This window comes from Streptopelia decaocto (genome assembly GCF_964273445.1).
Source record: "Streptopelia decaocto genome assembly, chromosome: 2".
Taxonomy (NCBI): domain Eukaryota; kingdom Metazoa; phylum Chordata; class Aves; order Columbiformes; family Columbidae; genus Streptopelia; species Streptopelia decaocto.
In genome coordinates this window covers 74,737,049-74,758,960 of record NC_138655.1, presented here as the reverse complement: position 1 = coordinate 74,758,960, position 21,912 = coordinate 74,737,049, and the positions used below count along the sequence as shown (strand labels likewise).

At 38.2% G+C, this 21,912-nt stretch overlaps 1 protein-coding gene across 3 annotated transcripts in view; it reads right to left on the bottom strand.

Annotated features, from left to right (window-relative positions):
• The window catches only part of ADCY2 (adenylate cyclase 2), a 225,391-nt gene that overhangs the window by 189,024 nt on the left and 14,455 nt on the right, over positions 1–21,912 (bottom strand). For all 3 annotated transcript variants that reach the window (XM_082045288.1, XM_082045289.1, XM_082045287.1), the window contains exon 2: positions 17,768–17,965. In XM_082045288.1, the coding sequence (XP_081901414.1) occupies positions 17,768–17,965 (198 nt within the window). The remainder of the gene's footprint in view (positions 1–17,767; positions 17,966–21,912) is intronic.

Sequence of the window (21,912 nt, the reverse complement as noted above, 5' to 3'; positions counted from 1 at the left end):
GCACAGGCTTTGCATGCTGTTCACCGCTTCTACCTTGCCACCTTGTATGTGTCCCAAATCTACACTTAACAGGAACACTCCCTCTATAGCATTACCTTCATCCATCTAAAAACAGTCCTTGGAGGTCTTACGCCACTATGGAACCACAATAAAGTGGTACATCGTTGCCAAAATACTGCTGTTACAAGCCATCGATTCTGCATCGCAAGGGCTGCCTGAAAAACCTGGGAGGTAAATGCTCATGACGGCCACTATTCCACCAATATGATCCAGTGAGGAATTTCCAGTACTTATATCAAAATTATAGCTGTTGTTACAAGTAGCTGAATTTATTCTCCTACGGGTGAAACCTTCCCTTTTGACTATCAATATAGATAAAACAGTAGTTTTTAGTCATAAAAGCTGCTTCTTTTACAGAAGCATACAAAAGGCACCAGATAAAGTCATTCACTATTACGTTACCTCAAAAAAGGGCACTATTCCAGGGGAGAAGGAAGGTATTTTATTAAACACTATATTCTGCAAGCTGTAAATCGATTCTTTCTTTATCAAAGCACATCAAGTGGGAAGCCGAGACACTAAGCACAGAATTCAACAGTTCTTGGCTTCTGAGACCAAGGTTCTTCTGTGTACCTTACCATTTTTAAAGGATTGAAATAAAAATACATAAAACATTTTCAAAAATAATTGCAATATGTTATGCAATTTGGCCAAATATGTTATCTCTTGAAAATCCAGTGTAATCAGAGCTGAGCAAACATTACTGTTTTTATATTTAATAACCTGCCACTTTTTTATTCCTCTGAAAGCAATCTATTGAAGGCTTCATCACAAATCTGAATGAAGTTGGTAACAGACGGAATCTGTATCTCATCTGAAATGTAAATGAGTCATTCTTGTCTTTTGGGGGACTAGGATAGAAGAGATTGCTCTTCAGTCTTGTGGTTAAAAATAACTTTCCACTCGTCACACACAATATCCCCTTTAATGATGCCTGCTTAGTATTACTTTCATGATGACCTATTAAACAAATGGGGACATGATGCATCCTCCAACACTCAAGGAAAGTCAGCTATTTAAAATAAAAATGAGCACATGTAATGCAAGACTGGGTATTGCATTGCATCTAAATATATCATACTAAGATTCAGGAAATTTTAAAAAGAGAAAACAGGGGTATGAGATGCTGCACAGAAGGGCTTCAAACTATTGCCGTTCCTGAATGTTCAGAAGAGATGCCACTCCAGCAAAAATCTCCTGGTCGGCTTCAGACCCTGCTGAACATTGGAATTGGTCCAGCTGGTTCCTCAGCTGTTCTCCCTTCCCTTAGAGTAAGCTGAAAAGCCATTACCCCTGAATCTGAAGAGGCTAGATCATATGTCACCTTTGCCTGTATTCATGCAAATATTTTCTGATAATCATGTTAAAATGCTTGCCTGGGCACAATGGATTAATGATTGCAACATACTCTCAGCTGAGCTCTTATATGGTAGTTTGTCAACATTATAACTATGTAAATGTCAAAGTGGACAACAGCAATACATCACCTGGGAATTTCTAACTGCAGTAATCTAATTACAACCTTTATAACATCGTTTTCTCACTGCAAGAGGTTTAAACTGTAATGAAGAAGAACTCAAGAACAATCGTACAGGAGCCTTCTTTGTAGCTTTTAAGCCAGTTTTGTGCACTGGGGACAGAACAAAGACTTTTGCTAGGAGGATGGATGGACAGATTGGATCAGAGATGCTATTCTGGGAAATACTCCACTCTGGATACATCAGTGGAAAGAATCATTGTCCCACATCACGCTTGCCCCATTTTAGGGGTCCTGCATGCTAAGACGCATGTAGAAACAGACAGTCACTTCAACTATATCTTCAGCTATATCTGAATTAAGTGGCTGCATCAGTGTGCTAACTACAGTATTATAACAGGGTTAATTTATTGTGTTGAGAAGGTCCACTGTCAGTGATTCCCAAAGCTTCAGGATCAGATAGAACTGCCCACCATAAAATTACTAGGCAGCACAGTGGGGAAGAAGCTCTCACAAGACAGGATGTATTATGTCTCAATACTGCATAATGATTTCTAATGTATTTATGCATTCACAGAAATTACATAATTCATTCATTAAGGGTTTTTTTTAATTCCCCACATTTTTTGTAATATTATTTTTTATCTAATAGTAGAAACCTTCTATTTTTAACAAAATCTAAGAGACATAAGCTATCATATTCCGAAAGTTGCCTAAATATTTCAGGTGTGCACTGTTGTACAAGTTTAAATAAAAATTAATGAGATAGGAATTGGAAAATCAGAATTAGTCATTTGAAATATTTCAGAAATTATAAACAAGTTTAACTGCATCATGAACAGACCTGCTGTGTCCCACTGCTTTTCCTGCCCTCACGATTCTTGTACAAAATTATTTGATACATAACACCCATCTGAGTTATTTAAACCAGAGCAGAAGTTGTGGTTGTGCTTCTTTGAAGATCAACCTGATATATCAGGCACAACTATTTTTAAAGACCAACTAAAGACTGCTAATCTGCTGGCAAGCAGTGAAATATCATGCCACAGTGGAGTGAGAAACTACAGGAGCATTGATGCTTGAACAGACAAAACTATGGCAAAAATTGAAGATGGGAAACTGAAGAAGTAAGGGATAGAGCCATGGCCCAAGGTGGGGAGCAGGGAACCTTGATTATGGGTTTTCCGGCTAGGAGGACTTCAAAGGGAAGAATGGAAGGAGCAGAAGGAATTACTGAGAAGTTTGGGAATAATTTAGGAGATCCTTTGGAACAGAAGGGATTTGGTATAGGAATTGAGGTGTGTTAGAGGAGTGAGAGATTTGCGCTTTCAAGGAAAAGAGATGGGAGCCCACGAGCAGACGACAATTCTGGATAACAAGGACCTGGGCTTCTGGGGGCAGCTCGGCCGCTCTGCCGACGAAGGCACCAGTGCTACCATGATTTCCCACCCCACCAGCTGCCCTGTGCTGCCTCTTCCTTAACTCATAGCTTTAGCTGCGAAAAATATGTATTAAAGTGCCATAAAATTAATTAAACACTAAAAAAACTACAATATCTCTAGTCAGGAAAACAGTGACACTAAGATAGTGTCACTAGTTTGAGAACTGAAAAAATGGGATCTTCAAGTAGTAATTTACTTAACAGTAAGAAGAAACCAAACTAGGGCAACATTTTAATTGCATCGACATAGCAATGGGTCTTTTATTGTGCAGTTATTGTTTAGTTGACAGCTTCTTTTGGAGGATCTCAAGGTTAAGACTGCTCAGGATGAAGGAAAGTTAGAGCACTGCAGTTTTAAACTAGTGTTGGGAGATCATTTTTCTACTCTACAGATCAATAATGATGAGACAACACTTTGCCAGGTAAGAGGATACTGAACAACTTCACTAAAAAACTTTGCATTGGGTTTGTATTCTTTTTTTTTTTTTTTCCTTATTCAAAGTATAACAAAATGCAGAAAAGTTGACCAGGGGAAAATTAAAAACTTCACTTTTTTTACTGGTAGGTCACTGAAATGATCACATTTTTAATAAACCTTCATAAGAAGAATATTTTTAGGGTTTTTTTTTTTGCCCAGAAATTTATTTGCTTTAAAAAATATTCTAAAATTGTGCCAAGTTTAATGTATTACTTCATATTGCATGACTTCAACAACAGACACTGCCTAAAAAGAATGACTTCCTTATAAATATTCTGCATTAAAATGAATCCATTCAAAACAGATACTCCCTCTTGCTAGCATTGTTTTGTTTTTCAAACATTTGGAGAGTCATATTAATATTAGTGTGCCAAGTGTTAAATTGTATTTAGAAATACATAAGATAAATTTCAGTATGTAAAATACTTGATGATGTGGTGTATTTAAGAAGTAATTTCCGTAACAGCAAGAAACCTTACTATAGCCACATGACAATAAGACACAGCAGCATGAAATACACAATATTGTTGACCTTCTGTACTTCGAAACTGTTCCAATTTTTACAGCTCCTATAGTACTTTTGCAGATTGTTGTTTGCCATCCCATTTCTATCCATTGCCACTAAGTCTACAAATAACCACGGTTGAAAGTCTATTTCCTGTACACACAAAATGCGCACTGCTCCTTGCCTACTCAACCAGGGTTGTTATTTACCATCAGGTTACACTAAGTTGTGCCTAACTAAGGATTATATTTATTTTACAGTTTTAACTCAATCATTCTTACTCCTTCACCTTTCCTTTCAGCTGTTCTCTCTCCAGGCTTCCACCCAGAAACCATCTATTTCCAGGACTGTGAGACTAACTTTCACAGCTCCCAGAAAGAAGGAAAACACAGGAGTTGCAGGGAAAACTGTCTGATTAAAAAAAAAAAAAATCAATAGGCACCATTTTCACACAAGCCATTATTTCATCTGCATGCCCAGACCTCCACGCAGCAGGAGTGGAGGTGCACAGCTTTCACCGCACTTCTAGGCGTCTTCTTCCAAGTAGAACAGAATCATAGAATCATTTCAGTTGGAAGAGACCCTCCAGATCATTCAGTACAACCATAACTTAACTCTAGCACTAAACCATGTCCCTAAGAACCTTGTCTAAACGCCTTTTAAACAGCTCCAGGGATGGTGACTCCACAACTTCCCTGGGCAGCTTGTTCCAATGCCTGACAACCCTTTCTGCAAAGAATTTTTTCCTAATATCCAATCTAAACCTCCCCTGGTGCAACTTGAGGCCATTTCCTCTCATCCTATCACTTGCTACTTGGGAGAGGAGACCAACACCCTCCATGATACAACCTCCGTTCAGGTAGTTGTGGAGAGTGATAAGGTCTCCCCTCAGCCTCCTTTTCTCCAGGCTAAACAGCCCCAGCTCCCTCAGTCGCTCCTCATAAGATTTGTGCTCCAGAAACCCCAGGACATGGGATCAATCCCCAAGGGTTTTGGCCAGGCTACCTTGTTTTCTTCATCCTCCCCAACAACCTTACCCAGTGATTCCAATGTTTCTCCAGCATCTGGTGCTCAGCCCATGCACATCAAGTGGCAGCCACCTTCCCACAGGCACAGATCTCACCTCATGGAAATGAGGGGAGGCAGAAGCCAGACACAGCAATGGTAGACTTTCATCCTGACTTCCATCCTCTCCCACTGTCACTGAGACTGCAGCCATCCTCAAGAAAGGGATACATCTGGCCTGGCAAACTCACTCTGTTTTGATAAAACTGTTTTTTTTAAACAAAACAAAACAAAACAAAACGATAATACAAACCTTACAGCAATACAAGACGCAAAGTTGCTTTGTTCTTCATTTCTACATTATGTGGTATCACTAATATGTGACTGTTACCACTGGTTAAATAATGAATCACAGAAACAATGCAAATTCTATGGATCCAGAAAGATTTTCCTTTTGCAGCTGACTTCAGTGGTCACTACATGTCCCTGCAATATTGTAAAATGCCATTTGCAGAATGTTCTCATGGCTTGAGAAAAGTAGTATTTACTGAAATGTGATTAAAAGTAAATAAGGAGAGGTGAGAGGAAAAGAAATTCAGAGGTATTAAAGTACAGATTTTTTTGCTAGCCCCTCTGGAGAAATATATCCTGTAAGCATCTGCCTACATCATCAATGAGTATGAAACTGTTGTGCTTATCTAAAGCAAATTATGTGGTAGTATAGAAATAAACATGATTCATATACAATAGTGTGTATTTATTGCACTTTTCTGCATTTGTGACGTTCTCATCAATCAGGATTTCACTTTCCAGTCTGCATCTGACCAAAGAAACATGATCTTTCCCAATTTTTCTTGTGCAACAACCTGACCTTTTAATGGAATTTAATATACAAATTAATACTATGCAGACAACACACTTCCCTTCCCTTGTCAATGCCCAGTAGACCTGGCAGTTTATCCACATTGGATCTGACAGAGACTCAAAATCATATTTCATATCCTTAAATCTTAAATAAGTTTATAAATGCTGAGTAAATTCAGGTTATTGCAAGAAGAAAATAAAAAGCATCCATGTGTATCTAAGTAAGAATGTAATCTCCTCTATGTGAAACTCACTTAAAATACCATATTATGCTTGTTTATATATATGTGTAAGTAATATGTACACACTGACAGGAATTGTTGTTAGATAACATATGCAGTCATAATGGGTAATCAGAGTGTGACATGAGATAAAAAGACTTACTTAAATCTCTACCTCATTTAATAGCAATAAAATCTTTTTCAGTTCTTTATGGAAAGTAGAAGTCTCCAGGCACATATATGTGTAATATTATTTATTTAGATATTCACCTTCTTTATACAAGAGACTGTTTAATCCACATCCTTCATCACCGTATATTATTTGGAAAAAAACCTCAATGATCAAGACTAACAACAGTGTAATAAAGAAAAATGTAGACAAAACTGTCACATAAGAAGTACAATCCTATTTACTTAAGATAAATTTTACCCCAAATTAACAAAACAAAACTACAGAATCTGGAAGATAAAGCCATAATCTTTTTCTTGCGTGTATTAACAAGTAGCAAGTGATAGGACAAGAAGAAATGGCCTCAAGTTGCACCAGGGGAGGTTTAGATTGAATATTAGAAAAAAATTCTTCACGGAAAGGGTTGTCAGGCATTGGAACAGGCTGCCCAGGGAAGTGGTGGAGTCACCATCCCTGGAGCTGTTTAAAAGGCGTTTAGACAAGGTTCTTAGGGACATGGTTTAGTGCTAGAGTTAGGTTATGGTTGGACTTGATGATCCTGAGGGTCTCTTCCAAGCGAAATGATTCTATGATTCTAAAAAAACCTGGCCACACAGCTTTTTTCTTTTCTCTTTTTGGGAAGCCAGAACTACAAGTGTGGTCAAGGGGAATGTGACGGAACTCTAATTGAGCCCTCAGATATTTGAACTGCCAACACTATCATTGTCATTAATACACCAAAAAATTGTTATTTACATAAACTCATCCATATTGAATGAGGCAAAAAACACTGTTATGGAAACTACAGCTGGCTGCAAGAAAACACATACAGGGTGATGAAAAATAATGATGTATTACATTGAAGAAAGGCTGTCTTCATGAATGAGTGGGAGAGGAGACAACTGTCATGATAAATAAAAGAAGGTGGTACAAACTTAAGAGGAAATGTATGGAAGGGACAGCTGAAAAAAAAATACCAAGAAACTGTCAAATAACCAAAACAAGCATAAAATAGTCAAATGACATTCATACTACAAATGTGAGAACTGATAAATTACAGAAACCACCTCAAAATGGGATATTACAATAAGGAAGAAAACTAGAAGACACTAATGTGGAAAGAGACGGTGCAGATTACAAAATCCAAATTACTTTGCAATGCCACATAAAGATGACACTGTTACTGTTAGTTACTGTTAGTTACTAAGTTATCACTCCACCTGCCATCTTGAATATGATTCTTGCAAAACAAAGATATGTGCAAATCAAGCAAATGTTACAGAAGTCAGAACACTTAGGAAGAGATTCATGTTTGCCAATTTAAGCAAAGATAATGCCTTGAAAAGTAAGATACGGAATTTATATACATATATAACTTAGCTAAAATGGTATGTACCACAATCAATGGAGAAAAATGCAATCCAACATGATTAATATGTAGTCAAATTTTAAACTGTTCAAACTAATTCTGCAGAACGATATAATTCAAGATTACACAAAATTGACACTGGTGATAAATGTGTTGTTTCACAGGAAGTTTATTTTAAGTTATAAAATCAATATGCAGCTTTGTAATAGTAACAGAAAGAAAACCTGGTTTCCTAACTGGCACAACAGTGCATGCTGCACTGCATGAAAACATTATTTATTTTTTAAGCCTTGTGAATACATGTATGCAGGGGGCAGAGGTTATTTCTTTTTTCCCTGATAGACTGAAAAGGTTTTTTCGCCCACTGCCACAGATCCTGGGCTGTGTGCAATTCTCTTGGCTTTGTGGTTGCTCTGAATGAAACCTCTAGCATTTCAGTTTGTTGGTTTTTTTGAGGTTTTTTTGTGGCTGTTTTTTGCCTTTTTTTTTTTTTAACATATCCCTGACCCAGATTCCCCAAACCAGTGAAGCCAAGCCTGGGGTTTTGCTTAACGCTACTCAATATTTGCTGTTCTCACCCGGAGCGGTAATAACTACTGTGGTGAGACCAAGACAGTCTGATCAATGCTGCTTCTTGGCACTCAAGAACTTTTTGTTTTTGCAAAAGAAACAAAGCTTTTCAAAGACAAACACAGTCTTAACTGGTATCTAAGATCCCATTACAGCGATTCAGAATGCTTAGCTTTTCCACAATAATGAAGCTGGGACATGTTGTGTCCTTCTCCCCAACGTGGATCTCCCAAGTCGTTCCTGGTTGCTTTTTGAAAGACTGCTCCTTTTGAAACCTGCCAAAGTCCTCTTGCCTCCTCAGCCCTTCTCATATCAACATGTAAATCAGTCTCATACATTACCTAAAGAGGTAGCAAAATCATAAAAAGTAAATACTCCTGGGATTGTCCCTCTGCAACACTGAAATGTTTTCCGAGAGTTGACTATTATCTTGGTCCATTATTTGTCTCCTTCCTGTTTTTCCAGACAACCTATTGCTGAATTAAGCCAAAATAAACATAAAAGCTATGTCCCAATAAACAAGCAACACACAGTGCTTTGCATACACAAAAATTATTTTGTCACATAGTAAAATAAAGCAAAACAAAAAAAATCACTAAATGAACACGAGTGATCTATTGAAAGCACTTGTTTTCTAGTTCTCAATAAATCTTAAAGTAATAATTTATCTACTTTTTATAGAACTAACACTTTAATTATACATTATTCTTAAAAAGCTGAACATAAACACATTTGAAATCATACAATAATATAATTCCATGGCAATTGTATTAGTGCATTTAAGGTATCTATACAAATTTATTCATATAGATTTTACAAATTATATTTTTTCATGTGAATATTTAAAACTTAAACATACATCTTCTACAACTCATATTGAGTGAGCCTTACTACACTGAATGTATTTCTACCTCTTACTTCTGTAAAACTCTATAAATAGTTTAGAGGGTTTAAGCACACTGACAAACCAGTTGTAAATGCTACCAAAAAATTTAAGATATCTTCTGTGCTACAAAACCTCCTCCTGACATCTACTAGAATTAAGACATGCTAAAGCCACAAAATTGGTTAAAATTAAGTTCTAAGATCAAGTTTTTTAATTTTAGTAGCCAGAAACAGAAGAACACTACAGTACAAATATTTGTGACTACTTAATGTAAGAGATACATTTCTCTCATATATTTTATTTCCATTTAATTACTGAACCTGCCCATTCTTATTCATGGAGTTACCAGGATGAAAAGTATGCTTAGCACCTTGCTTGTCAACAAATTTGTAATCAGCAGACCACATAGCTTTCTTTCAAATTTTAATTAATTTAATGTAAGGAATATTTCCTAATATCTACATAGCATTATAGATTGGTATACAGGCAAGTGACACTGAGAGGTCTTTCACAGCCAGCATATCACAAACAGCAAGCACATGGGGGAGATTGTGTTACTTGCTTCCTAGACTAAAAGAGAAGTGATCCTACGACAATCGAGATACTAAGATTCATTTATTTAACACCACAGTTGTGCCTAAAATTTCAGAAAGGCTACAAAAACAAGGAACATCCTCAGACAGTCAAACTGAAGTCTTCTTATGCAGCTTGTAGGAAACACTTTTGCCATCTATTTTATTTTTTACTTTGTGTAACGTCTCGCTAGCTGAATTATTACAGCACTAGAAACCTGCAAACAGAAACAGATTTGAGACAAATGGTCAAAAATGACCAAAGGTCAGGATCTGTGATGATATAACCCTTCATTACCTAAGCAAAGTAAAAGAGGTTAAACCAAGGCACTCATGCAGCGTCATGGCAAAAACCTTTCCTCCTGGAAGTTGGGTAAATTGTCACATTCTGAGTGGAAAACAATTCCAATGAAAGGTAAAGACTTGAAGGTAAAGACTAAATTATAGTTGCTAACAAGAAATTCTGGATAGCTTTTTTAATGGCTCTCTGGTGGCTCCATCATACAAGTAATCGTTAACTAATATGTACTATGAAATTGTTAAAATGTTTATTTCCTAATGTCAAATCAATTATTAAGAACAGAAGAAGCCTTATGAATTGCTTAAATTATTAATTTCCATTTGTCATCTGGTCTCTTGATTTCAACAACATCCGAACAGTATGATGATATTTGAAATTAGTATGGCTTAGTTTCAGTACTCTCAGAAACATTAATATACTTATTGGTAAGTGTTATTTCCCATCAGAGAGAAAAATCTTGCCACATTTGGTTTTGCTTATTTACCTGAGAGTTACATTTCTATTGTACTTCAACAGAGTTACGTTAATGCTTTCCTTAGCAAAATTCATTCACATGACTTGCACAGCAAATATCACACTGCACACAAACTATGCAGTAATCTTGATGAAATCTACAATCAGCTCAGTTTTTGTACTTAATTGTACACTCCAAGATGGAATAATCACTACTGGAAATGGATTAAAGAAAATAAACTAGAAGGGAAACAAGGGTTTCACCAGGTTCTTCTGATAAAGGTGCAGTATGCATTCAGTCTCTTCTGTTTTATATTACATTAAACCTCTCTCATACACCTTATAATGAATGCCTGAAGAGATCAGAAATGTAGCAAGATTATTATCTCCCAATGTCATAATTTTTGAGACTACTGCTCCAGAAGAACACTGGAAGGATAAGAGACACTTAAATAGCAAAAAGCTGTGAACTTTAATGATTCAGAAAATCCATCTCTTCATTTTTTAGATGAACTTCAGGCACAGGTCAAATAAAATTGTCATTTGAATTTGTTCAGTAGTCCCCAGATGTAAGTAGTGCATTGGAATAAAGAACTAAAAGGATGCTCCTGGATCACTGATGTCCATGTCCCTGCTATGGAAGACACTGAACCACTCTCAGTTAAGGTCAGCATTCCAATGTAAAACTAATTCATTATTTTAATGCTTATCATCCTGAGGATGTTAGCTACTCCACAAACCCAGTGCCCTAATGGCTAAGGGATTTATTCTAATTTCCAGTGTAAATTTCATTAATGGCTCTCTAACTTGTTTGTGTGTGTGTATGTTTCAATAATACATTATCTTCTGTAGCTTCTCCTCAAATCTGATGTTTGCAACCACAAATTATCTGTAGATGGCAGTCACAACACTCTCAGCGTTCTTCTCTTCTGCTGATCTATACCCAAGGCAAGCTCTTCCCATCTCCTTTCACAAAACTCTCCTTCCTCCTGGTGATCCCACTTGGTGCTCTCTGCATTTATTCCAGTTATCAGTTTACCTTTTTAAATGCAGGTGACCAGAAGTGTACACAGTGATCCAGGTGAGGTTTCATCCTTAGCTTGATACTTTGCCATCATAACTGAGTCTTTTCTGGACGCATATCCTAATAAGCCAGTGACCAACTAATGCTTGTCCTCTTCATTCTGCTTGTCCCTGCTCATTTCCCACTGATGAACTCCCAGCCTATAGCTGAAATTTCTGCTGTTAGTTCTCAAATGTGGGTACCTCACATTTCCTATTATTAAATTTCATCTGGTTGCCATTACTGCAGTCCTCAAGGTCACGCTTTTCTTCCCCATAATATTCTGATCTTTTGCTGTATTAGGAATCTTTTAACTGGGTCATCAACAAATTTCATTAGAGTGGTGACATTCTGTCACCCCACCACCAGTAAAAAGCACTAATAAAGGCAAACAGTCCCCAGAGAGCTCCCTGAGAAGTTCAGCCAGCAACCTTCCTCCTGCCTGATGCTCTCTGAAGTCACACCAGCTGCCATCAACCCTCACTTATTTGTACAGCTACTTGAATAATGCTCATCTCCTCTAGCAGTGCTTCCGGTATTCCATTTGGCACTAATTTTTTTTTTTTTTTTTTTTTTTTTTTTTTTTTTTTGACAAACCTGCTCTCCCTATTTTAAAAAGAAATTGGTTCTCTTTCCACAAACAGCTATCACAATGCGTTGCCATGATGTACCAAAGGTTAACAATGGCACATTAGTGCTAACAGGGTGTTCCAAGGTTCCACACGCTATTTTACTGTATTAATCTACCCTATTACTGATTTTAATGACTAACTAGCAGGTCCCTAATAGCTCCGCTTTTTCCTGTCTTCTATACAGATATAGCCATACCAACTTGATAAACACATTTAAATGTCTTGCTATTAAGCCTGTGATTTCATATGTCTATAAAAAACTGAATATTAAGATAAAAATCATCTGTTCTTCTCCTTTCTCGAATAAAAATGCAAGTATGGCTTATAGTTCTGGATGTGGGTTTCTTCCTTTTCTATCACACCTACTCCTAAAGTACAGTATCATCTGCTGAGCAGTATCTTCCCCTTTCGTCCACTTCTCCTAGTTTTCCTTATGTTCTTTTTCAGATGACTCTTCACCTAAAAGGTACTGAACCATGCTCCTATAAGATTTAGTTCCTTGCTTGGGATACTCACTCCTGATAGTCTGATTCATCTTGAACTTGAAAAAATGTCAAGTCTCCCCCACACTCCAGATTCTGAGCCAGTGGTACAGCTGACAGCAACTCATCCTCGTTCGCCTGCGTTTCAGGGAGATCATCAACACCTGCCCTGCTCTCCTTTCAAACATCTAACTCCTTTTCTTTGCACTGCTTGACCAACACAACATAATTTACGGCAGGGCTGACTTCAGACAAGGCAAGCCACAAGCACGGTGGGGAAATGGGACCCAATTTAATTATTTACAAAGAAAATTCTTTCCTTTCTGTGGACCCATCAGCTCACCCCACTGCTTAATAGAGGAGCTGGTTATCACAACCACAGAAGCTCTGTGCAGGCCCTCACCCCTCAGCACATGACAGACAGATATCCTCAGACATCAAAAAAATGAGAATGATAAGTACTAATACAGAAAATTTTGCCCACACTTTGTAAACCAGGGCTGCTCTAAGGCCCCCAAATTGAACCATTCCAAACCAACACAATAAAATTTAAAAAAAAAAAAAAAAAGTCTTTTAGATTCAGCTCAAAATGTAGCATTTAGACTAAAATAGCTAAACGCATACTCTAAACACATCACTCTGGTTAATGTTTTTCGGAAACCAGAAGTGTCAAATCCTGCTTGAAGTAATTTTTGTGCTGTAACCGAATATAGACAAGGAGGAACACATCTGGTGCCTGGGCTGTGCAAACGTATTTATAATTAAGTAGAATTGAATACCAAAATCCAGCAATGATAGAATTCATTAGACTCGTATAATGCTGTATAATTACTCTCCTTTTTTTATCATCCACTGTATGCTTTAAGAGCTCTTTTTACCCATTGATATCAATGTGCTATGACATATTTACATACATCCCGTATAAAAGGCTGAGGAAGCATTAGACATGTCAGAGGATGACATGGAAAGGCGACTGTTGTACAAAACCTACACTGTCAGCGAAACAAGAGGAAGTTAATTTAAATTCATTCTCTGACATGTAACTCTACAGATAGGTACCAGATTTACATATTGTAAGGAAAGGTGCTCCTTTCTATAGTACAGAAAAGTCCTAACATGACAAAATCAATATGTCACCTTTTTCCAGCAGCACTACTTCCCCAGCTTGCCTGCCTTGTGTTGCTGGCCCTCCACCAAACACACCACCCACTGATTTCTGCACAGACCTTTCTGAGCATCGCCCTTGGGTCTTTTCTCACTGAAACCATCTCCACACATTATTGCTCACACCTTACATTTGGAAAGAACTGCCAGCAGGCAATTGCCCTCTCTAAGCCTCTGCATGACTTCCTTTGCTCTACTGTTTTCCTACCAAATCTGGCCAGGTGTCCTGCAACTCCTACCAGACAGCCCAGGAGGGCTGTCACACAGTGTAGTGCATGTAGGTCCTACCAAAGCATCCAAGTTCCCTGGGCCACAGGTGCTCCACTGCCAAGTTCAGCACTGACAGAAACTTGGGCTGACACCAATGAGAAAGGGTTGCCACACTTCTTCTAAAAAATTTGTCAGGTGCCAAAGACATTTGCCATAACTGTCCCAATTCTTTTTCATGTAAAGCCACCCACTAAGGCACCCTCCATCTCCCTCTCACAGAATGACAGAATGGTTGGGGTTGGAAGGGACCTCTAGACATCATCTAGTTCAACCCAGCTGCTAAAGCAGGTTCACCCAGAGCAGATCACACAGGAACGTGTCCAGGTGGGGTTTGAATGTCTCCAGAGAAGGAGACTCCACAGCCTCTCTGGGCAGCCTGTTCCGGGGCTCTGGCACCCTCAAAGTAAAGAAGTTTCTCCTCATATTCAGATGGAACCTCCTGTGCTTCAGTCTGTGCCCGCTGTCCCTCATCCTGTTTTCAGGTACCACTGAAGAGTCTAATGCTAATACCCCAGCTCCTCTTGTTGATGGGTTCATGACTGTCTCCACACAGCCTTTGGATCAGGCTCAGCAGGTGATTATGGAGCCAGGATGGTGCTTACAGACCAGCTTAAGGGATGGAGTAACCATCTACAGCTGTGCTGCCTTTCTGTTCAAACAGCAGCCAGACACCCACCTGGTAACAGTGTTCTATCCAAAGCTGTAGCTGCAGCCGAACAAGAGACAAGGAAATGCAGACAGATAAAAGCAGTCTGCAGGGACAGCAAAAAGATAGCTGAAACCAATTATGATTTGCACTTACTTCACATCAGCCCACAGGTTTCTAACAACAACAACAAAAAACGGCCCTGACCAGCCACTTCATTTCCAGCCCTCTACTGTTTGTGAAAGTTACTTGAGCTATGTGCCTGCAGGCTCAGGAGGAACTGCTCTGCATTAAATATATATTGAGTTCATAACCAAAATAGTCTCTCCAACATGGTATTTTTATTGTGAACAAAACTGCAAAAGTTCACACCTAAGGTTCCTTCAGACAAGAGAAAAACTGCATTTAGCAGTTGTAAGCAGCCAAAAGGAACACTCAAATAACTAAGCCAAATTTCAAAGAATGAGAGGCTGCCCTTTAAAGGGAGAAGACTTGTGCACAAATGAGAGAATAACATGTTATTTCTATAAAGTATGGTATGCAGACAATTTATCTTTCAGTAGTTACAGTTAAAATTAAGAAATGCCGTATTTTTAGCAAGCTTAGGATTCAGAGACATGAAAGATAGGATGAAAAGAGTATTTGTAAACTCTGCTGGACCAGAACAAAAATTAGGCTGTAATTTGAACGAAATTAAAATAAAGCATGTGGTTAGTAAATAAGAGTGCATGAAGTGGCTCTTGGTATTTGAAAAAAAAAAATAATTAGCTATGTTGACAAAGACATATTTGAAACAGAACTAATTTAAATTTTATTTCATATTTCTTTTCTTTAATAAAAAGGACAAAGGAGCAACAAAAACACCCTAATAAGCCAAGCAAAATGTTTCTAAAACTCACAAAATGTAACACTTCAACAAAGAAACTGTCAGTGATCACTGAGGAAGGATTTTTCAGATTTGCTTTCATGTATAATTATAGGAGAGAACACCGAGTATTGACCTACGTATTCTTGATGCAGAGCAATCAAAACACCAGCATCACAGGAATACACGGCAGTATTTTACTGCTCACTGCTTTTCTACAAACATTCAAAACCATCAAACCTGCGATTAGTGTAAGGTGTCAAACTCCCTGAAAGTTTCCCATATTCCCATAGTATACTCTTAATTGACACTAGGCGGAAGTACACCTACAAAAGTGATCACCAAAACAGCGCTGCTATTCGAAGGGGAAAAAAAATGGGTTTGGGGAAGCAAAGGTTCCCACTGTGGGAAGCCACACAATGTCCAACTCCCAGTAGTGGCCAAGGGCCACTCTCCGCCCCTCTCCCAATAGATGCTTAAGACACCCACACGCTGGAGTTAAGCCCCATATCTGCAGCTGGGTGCAGGCTTTTTGGAAAAGCCCTTCCCGCTCTGGGCTGGAGCCTCTGCAGCGCTGGGCAAGGCAGCAGCTGCCCGGAGCCGGCTGCTGCTGGCAGAGCAATCCGGCAGTCCCTCCCAAATATCTGCTTCTCCAAGCGACCCCCGCACGCAAAGCGAGGAGCAGACTGAAAGAGCAGAGGACTTGTGTCCTGGCAACCTGCGGGAAGATGATGCCTTTTCCCTGGAGCTCTGCAGCCCTCCCTGCCTCACACCACCAGCCACATCCCTTGGGTGCCAGGGAACGCCTGCATCTTTCCTAAGAGGGAAGCAAACTGACTTCACAGGCTAAATACAACCCTGGGATAGAGACATCAGCATCCCTCTTAGATCTCTTCCACGCTTTTGAAAATCATTATTGGATCTTTCACATATCAAAATTAAACTCAATAGAATTGGCAATGAACAAATAATATTTCTAACTAAATATTTGCATCTAAGCTTGAAAGCCTGAAGTGTTCTAGCATGACATCCCACAACTGGCAATGAAAAGGAATACATCAAAATAGTAAAACCATGTGAATTATCTATCCTTGACATCACGAAGATACAGGGACTCCCATGGTGAAATCTGTATCTGAAGAAAAATGTTCTGATTTGCATTTTATTACATACAAGTGTGGCCTGGTTCGGTAGTTTCAAATACTTTAGATAAAAAAATAAGGCAAGAAGGCGGTTTCATAGCTAATTAATCTCTGAACCTTCCAAGAAAATGAGAATATAAAAGTCACCCACAAAGGTAAGGGCTCGAAAACTAATATTACCAACAGACACCAGTAATTTTAATAATTTGAATTAAAGATTTCAAAGGAACTACTTGCATACTTAAAGTTCAGTATTTGCATAAGTCTTTGCAGGATCTGAATAACAAGTCAGAGAATTTGTTTCAAGTTTATCTTAAAGACCTAGAAGGCACCCCAGGTACAGCACTACCATTTAAAGGTCGTAACAAACTCATGGAATAAGCATGAAATTTTCAGAAGACATATTTATATATTTTAAAGCCTTTTTCTATCCTTTGAAGGGTTTTACAATTATTATATCAAGAGTATTTCCACGTAGAGAGGCTCGGGAAAAGGAAAAGGATATGGCAGAACACAGAAGAGTTGATCAGGCACAGTGCTGGATATTGCACATCGTTTATTGATATTTCAACACTCTGCATTAAAATGCAATTATATTTTTGCTTTGTCTTCATGATAAAATTTTACAAATGTCAAGGGCACTTCATTGTTTGTATGCTTATTTATATCCCTATAAATGTAAGGAAACTCCCAGTACTTTTTTTCTCACACAATGCTAGAGAACATCTTGAAGAACACACAAAGCCTACACTCAGAGCTTGAACATTTGAAGTCGAAGAAGATAGAAACAGCAGGCTTGAAGAAAACTAGCATTTATGCCATGTTAATTGGTCACTATAATCAAACATTCACTATACAAAGAAGTTGGTGACTGGAATCAAATGTTCTTTATGCAAAGGAGCTTAAAATATAAACACAAAATCCTTCAGATTCCTTCAAATATTTCCATATCCTCAGCATGCACATCTCTTTGCTATTTATATAATAGAGGCAGGGAGTTTCAGCATGCAAACACTTAGTCACAAAAACATTTTATGACATGTCCCACAAAAAGGAATATGAATATTTGTGCATGGAATGGTTCTTGAAAATGTACCCAATGAAGTAAAATTAATAATAATGACACTCTTACCTGGTCCCAGGGGCAGATGATTCCTCCAAAACACATAAAGAGATATCCCATGGCAACAAGACATACCCAGACCACCAGAGAAAATACACGAAGCAGCTTCTTAAACACAGGTTCTATGCAGACAAGGATAAATATGGCCAAAAAGATTGCTAGGGCCGTTGGAACAGTTATTAAAAATGCCACATGGTCTTCAATTTCCTGGAAACAGAGGAAAATGAAAAGGAAGTTAAAAACTAATGTACTTAAAGGTCAGACCACTGATTGCACACAGAGATCTCAGAAAGACATGGCTGAATATTAAAACTGAGATGAATCAAAATAGGATTTCTTTCACAGTAAGAAGCTTTCATTTTGAGTTTTAACTTCATAAACAACTATGAACCACACTACTGTACGGTACTTCTTTTACTAAATTGAGGAACTGAAGCAGATTGAGAAAACTGTAAATCACAGTACAGTAATGCATCAGGCCTGTAGTACTGAGCAAATAAAAGGCAAACCCAACCTGCATAAGCTGCACAGCCTTTCTGCTCCAGAATCAAAAAGATTTCTCTGATTGGTATCATTTGCAGGAGAAATTCAAGCATCCTCATTGAGGACTGCAGCTGTCAGAATGCCTCCCAAATCAACTGCGTGTTCATAACTCTATAAAAGCCTTTTTGACAGTGACATTTGCTGTATATTATACATTTTGCTTCTGTTAAAGATATTTATCTGGAAGGATGGGCTCTATATTACACATATACATTTTCTCTTAGCAACTGCTTACTTCAAAATGTGCAAAATAAACCCAGACCAAAGACTAGAATCTAACCTGAAGTGAGATTCAGAATTAAGAGTATTTAAAATTATTTACAGAACTTACATACAGGTCACCATACTAATATATTTAAATCACCTAGTAATAAATGCGTTAATAAAAATAATAAATATTTGATTTTGTATCCTGTATGTGTAACCAGTATCTCTGGTTGAAGTACAACAGTGTTGCATCAAAGTCTGGTCATAGGATCTCTGCTCATTCCTTCAGCTGTTATGAATTCTAGAGGCTCATTTGTAGCAACAAGGATGGCAAAAGCAGGCCCCAAATGCTACTGTTGTCACAGTATAAAATCTTCCACTTCCAGAAAAGCCCTGTACCCATTTTTTTCATGCTGGTGATATCTTGGGACAATCTGAAAATATGTATTTGATGATTTGTAAGCACAAAGAAATTCTTTTTCCCTTCTTTAGTAGTGGCTTCGCCCTGATAAATCCTGCTTACTGCTGGGTTTTCAACTTAAGTACTTAACATCTTACTTAAATTCAACTTAAGTACTTAACATCTTACTTAAAAGCCTTTCGATGTCCTTTTTTTTTTTTTCCATTCTTATACTCGTAAGACTTGCTACAGCTGGAGCAAAACTGCTGCGACCCCAGCACCACCTGGCCTGCAGTGAGCAGCACCCCAGCACTGGGCAGCCCCGCGCTGGGAGCCACTCGCACACACAAACCCACGGCCCAATCTCAACCAAAACCCCCCGCATTTCAGCAGAGGGGAGAGGAGCAGATCGCCCCTCTGCAGAGCACGTCAGCCGAGGCTCCGCTCCACGCGGACACTGGCGGGTTCAAACCAAGGGGAAACACCATGATGAAAGTCCACATCTGATCCTGCAGGCTGCAGATTATCTTTCATGCACCCTACCCTGCCTGACAATTAAAAAGTATATGAGAAAATAATTATTACAACTTCTATCCTTTCCAGAAAGCCTTAATGTGTACAGGGGGATTTTTCACAATCCTCCCTGTAAAATACATGTCAAGTCAACAAAAGCAATCCACGCAAGGTAAGGGTTTATTTTGGAAATTACTTTTAAGAATACCTTCCTATTGCTTCAGAGGAACCAAATGTTTATTAAATTGTAACTTGGAGAGCAGGACATTCAAAACTTGTAACTTCCTGACCATTTGCAAACATCAGTGCGTTCAGCCAGTTAAAAGATGATGTTGGATGGAAAGACAAATTCTGAAGGCTAACTGACCTGTTTCCATAACCATTTCCCAAGGAGGTGGGGAAAAAAAGAAAAAAAAAAAAAAAATCCTTCTCATTTGGTTGCTAGTCACAGAAATTAAAATACACCAGAGGTAATGGAATTAAAATATCAGCATGGCACTTTTGAACATAATGGCTAAGCCTGCAATACATGGATCTTGCCTGACAGCTCTGTCTTCACAAGTATTTTCTATCTTGCTCTCTTTTAATTACTGAAGAAATTAGGAAGTCTACTGTTAGAAATTTTTCCAACGCCTATATATTCTTCAGAAGTGTGTGATAATCTTGTTCTCACTACTCAAAACTGAAGAATCACTTTCACTCATCTCTCCAAAACCCACAACCTTCTCTCATTCTACATCCTGTTCTTTCCTTTTCCAGATAATGTCATGCCCTCAGTTTAATTTTAAACAGCAAAGATGCTGTAGAGCACTTCACTGTTTTACATAAAACCATACAGCTTGATCAAGTACTCTATAAAAATGAACAAACAAGCATTTAAAATACCAGTTTTAGCATAAAAACTTTTACCATGGTCTCTCATTCTTTTAGTACTTTTCACTTTATTCTTTTCACCTGCTGGAATTTGACAGCAGTCTATATACAGAAGACTCCTGCTGGGATCTGAAATACCACACACTTTGAGTTAACTCAAACCGTTTACTATACTAAACTCCTACTAAAATCAGTTTTTGCAAAAATCAGAGAAACACTCTCTGAAAGCAAATATGAAAACAAGTGAATAATGTTCTTCAGACATTAAAACTACATATGATTTCATACACTTATTTTCAAAAATGTCGAGTGTTTAAAAAAAATACAAGGTTAAAGGATTACTGCCTCACTTAATCAAAACAGGACATCATCTTCCATTAACCCGACTGACTGAAAGAATCTCTTTAATCACCTATACAGCAAAAATTGCCCAGATTTTCCTGCAAGGCCTTTTCCAGGACATGAAAGAATTAGAACTACAGTGATTTTCAGTAGACATGTCATCATCCTTCCCTTTGGATAGCATTTCAATTCTCTAACATCTCAAGAAATAGGTCTCTACAAAGCCAAAAAGCTGCAAAAGTTTTCTGGCTACTCATGAATCTTATCCCATGGTTTTATATTTTAGTGAATTTGCTTATGGCTGATTGCACTATGTGCCATCTGCTAGCCAGCTGGAAAAATTTCCATTTTATGAGGAGCTGCCATGCCCTGCTCCTGGCCAAGTAGCTGTACAGCTTCATCTAGTACTTCATCAATTAGGACAACTGAAAAGCTTTGGCCAGCATTCTCAGATTTCTTTTCCATCAGTTCCATCACTATTAGTCCATCATCACTTCAGAAATGGTGCAGTGTCTTTAAGACCAGATGCTATTTCCAAGCCCACATGGTATTTTCTGAAGCCACAAACTAGAAAAACTCCTCTGCCTTTCATACCCACAGTTTATCTTTCATAACATCATGGAATCATCACAGAATCATAGAATACCAGTTTAGAGGGGACCTCAAGGATCCTCTGGTCCAGCCTTGGCAACAGCATGGTCTAGACAAGATGGCCCAGCACCCTGTCCAGCTGAATCTTAAAAGTGTCCAATGCTGGGGAAGAACATAGAGCTTTGGTTGTGTTTCTTGCTTAGCTGCCTGTTAGAAGCTTTCTCATGTGTTTTTTTAATTATTATTATTCTTTTATTGAGCTTTGTGCAACATATTCAAGGACACTAGCAGAAAATTAATTGAACTGCGCCTTTTAATCAAACCATCCTGAAGTCTGTGTCAATGAAGCTTTTGATTTTCACTATGGCCCTACGTAGCCGCATGTCTCAGATTTTTTGCCTCTGATCCAGCATTCCCTGTTTGGCTTAGCAGATCAATGATAACAGCATCAGGCTCAAATCCAGTTGTTTCACGAAGTCTGTTGTCTTGAGAAATTCAGTTGTCTCTGTTAATGAATCTGATGTGCAGTCTACTGTTGCTGTTAGCACACACTGATATTTGACTCCTCATTAATCCACAATCAGTCCAGCAACTTGCACATCACGTGGATCAGATAATTCTGATTAGCATTACAACTGCCAAGCTGCTGTGTGATGCCATATATAACCAGCAAGAAGCAGTTCTG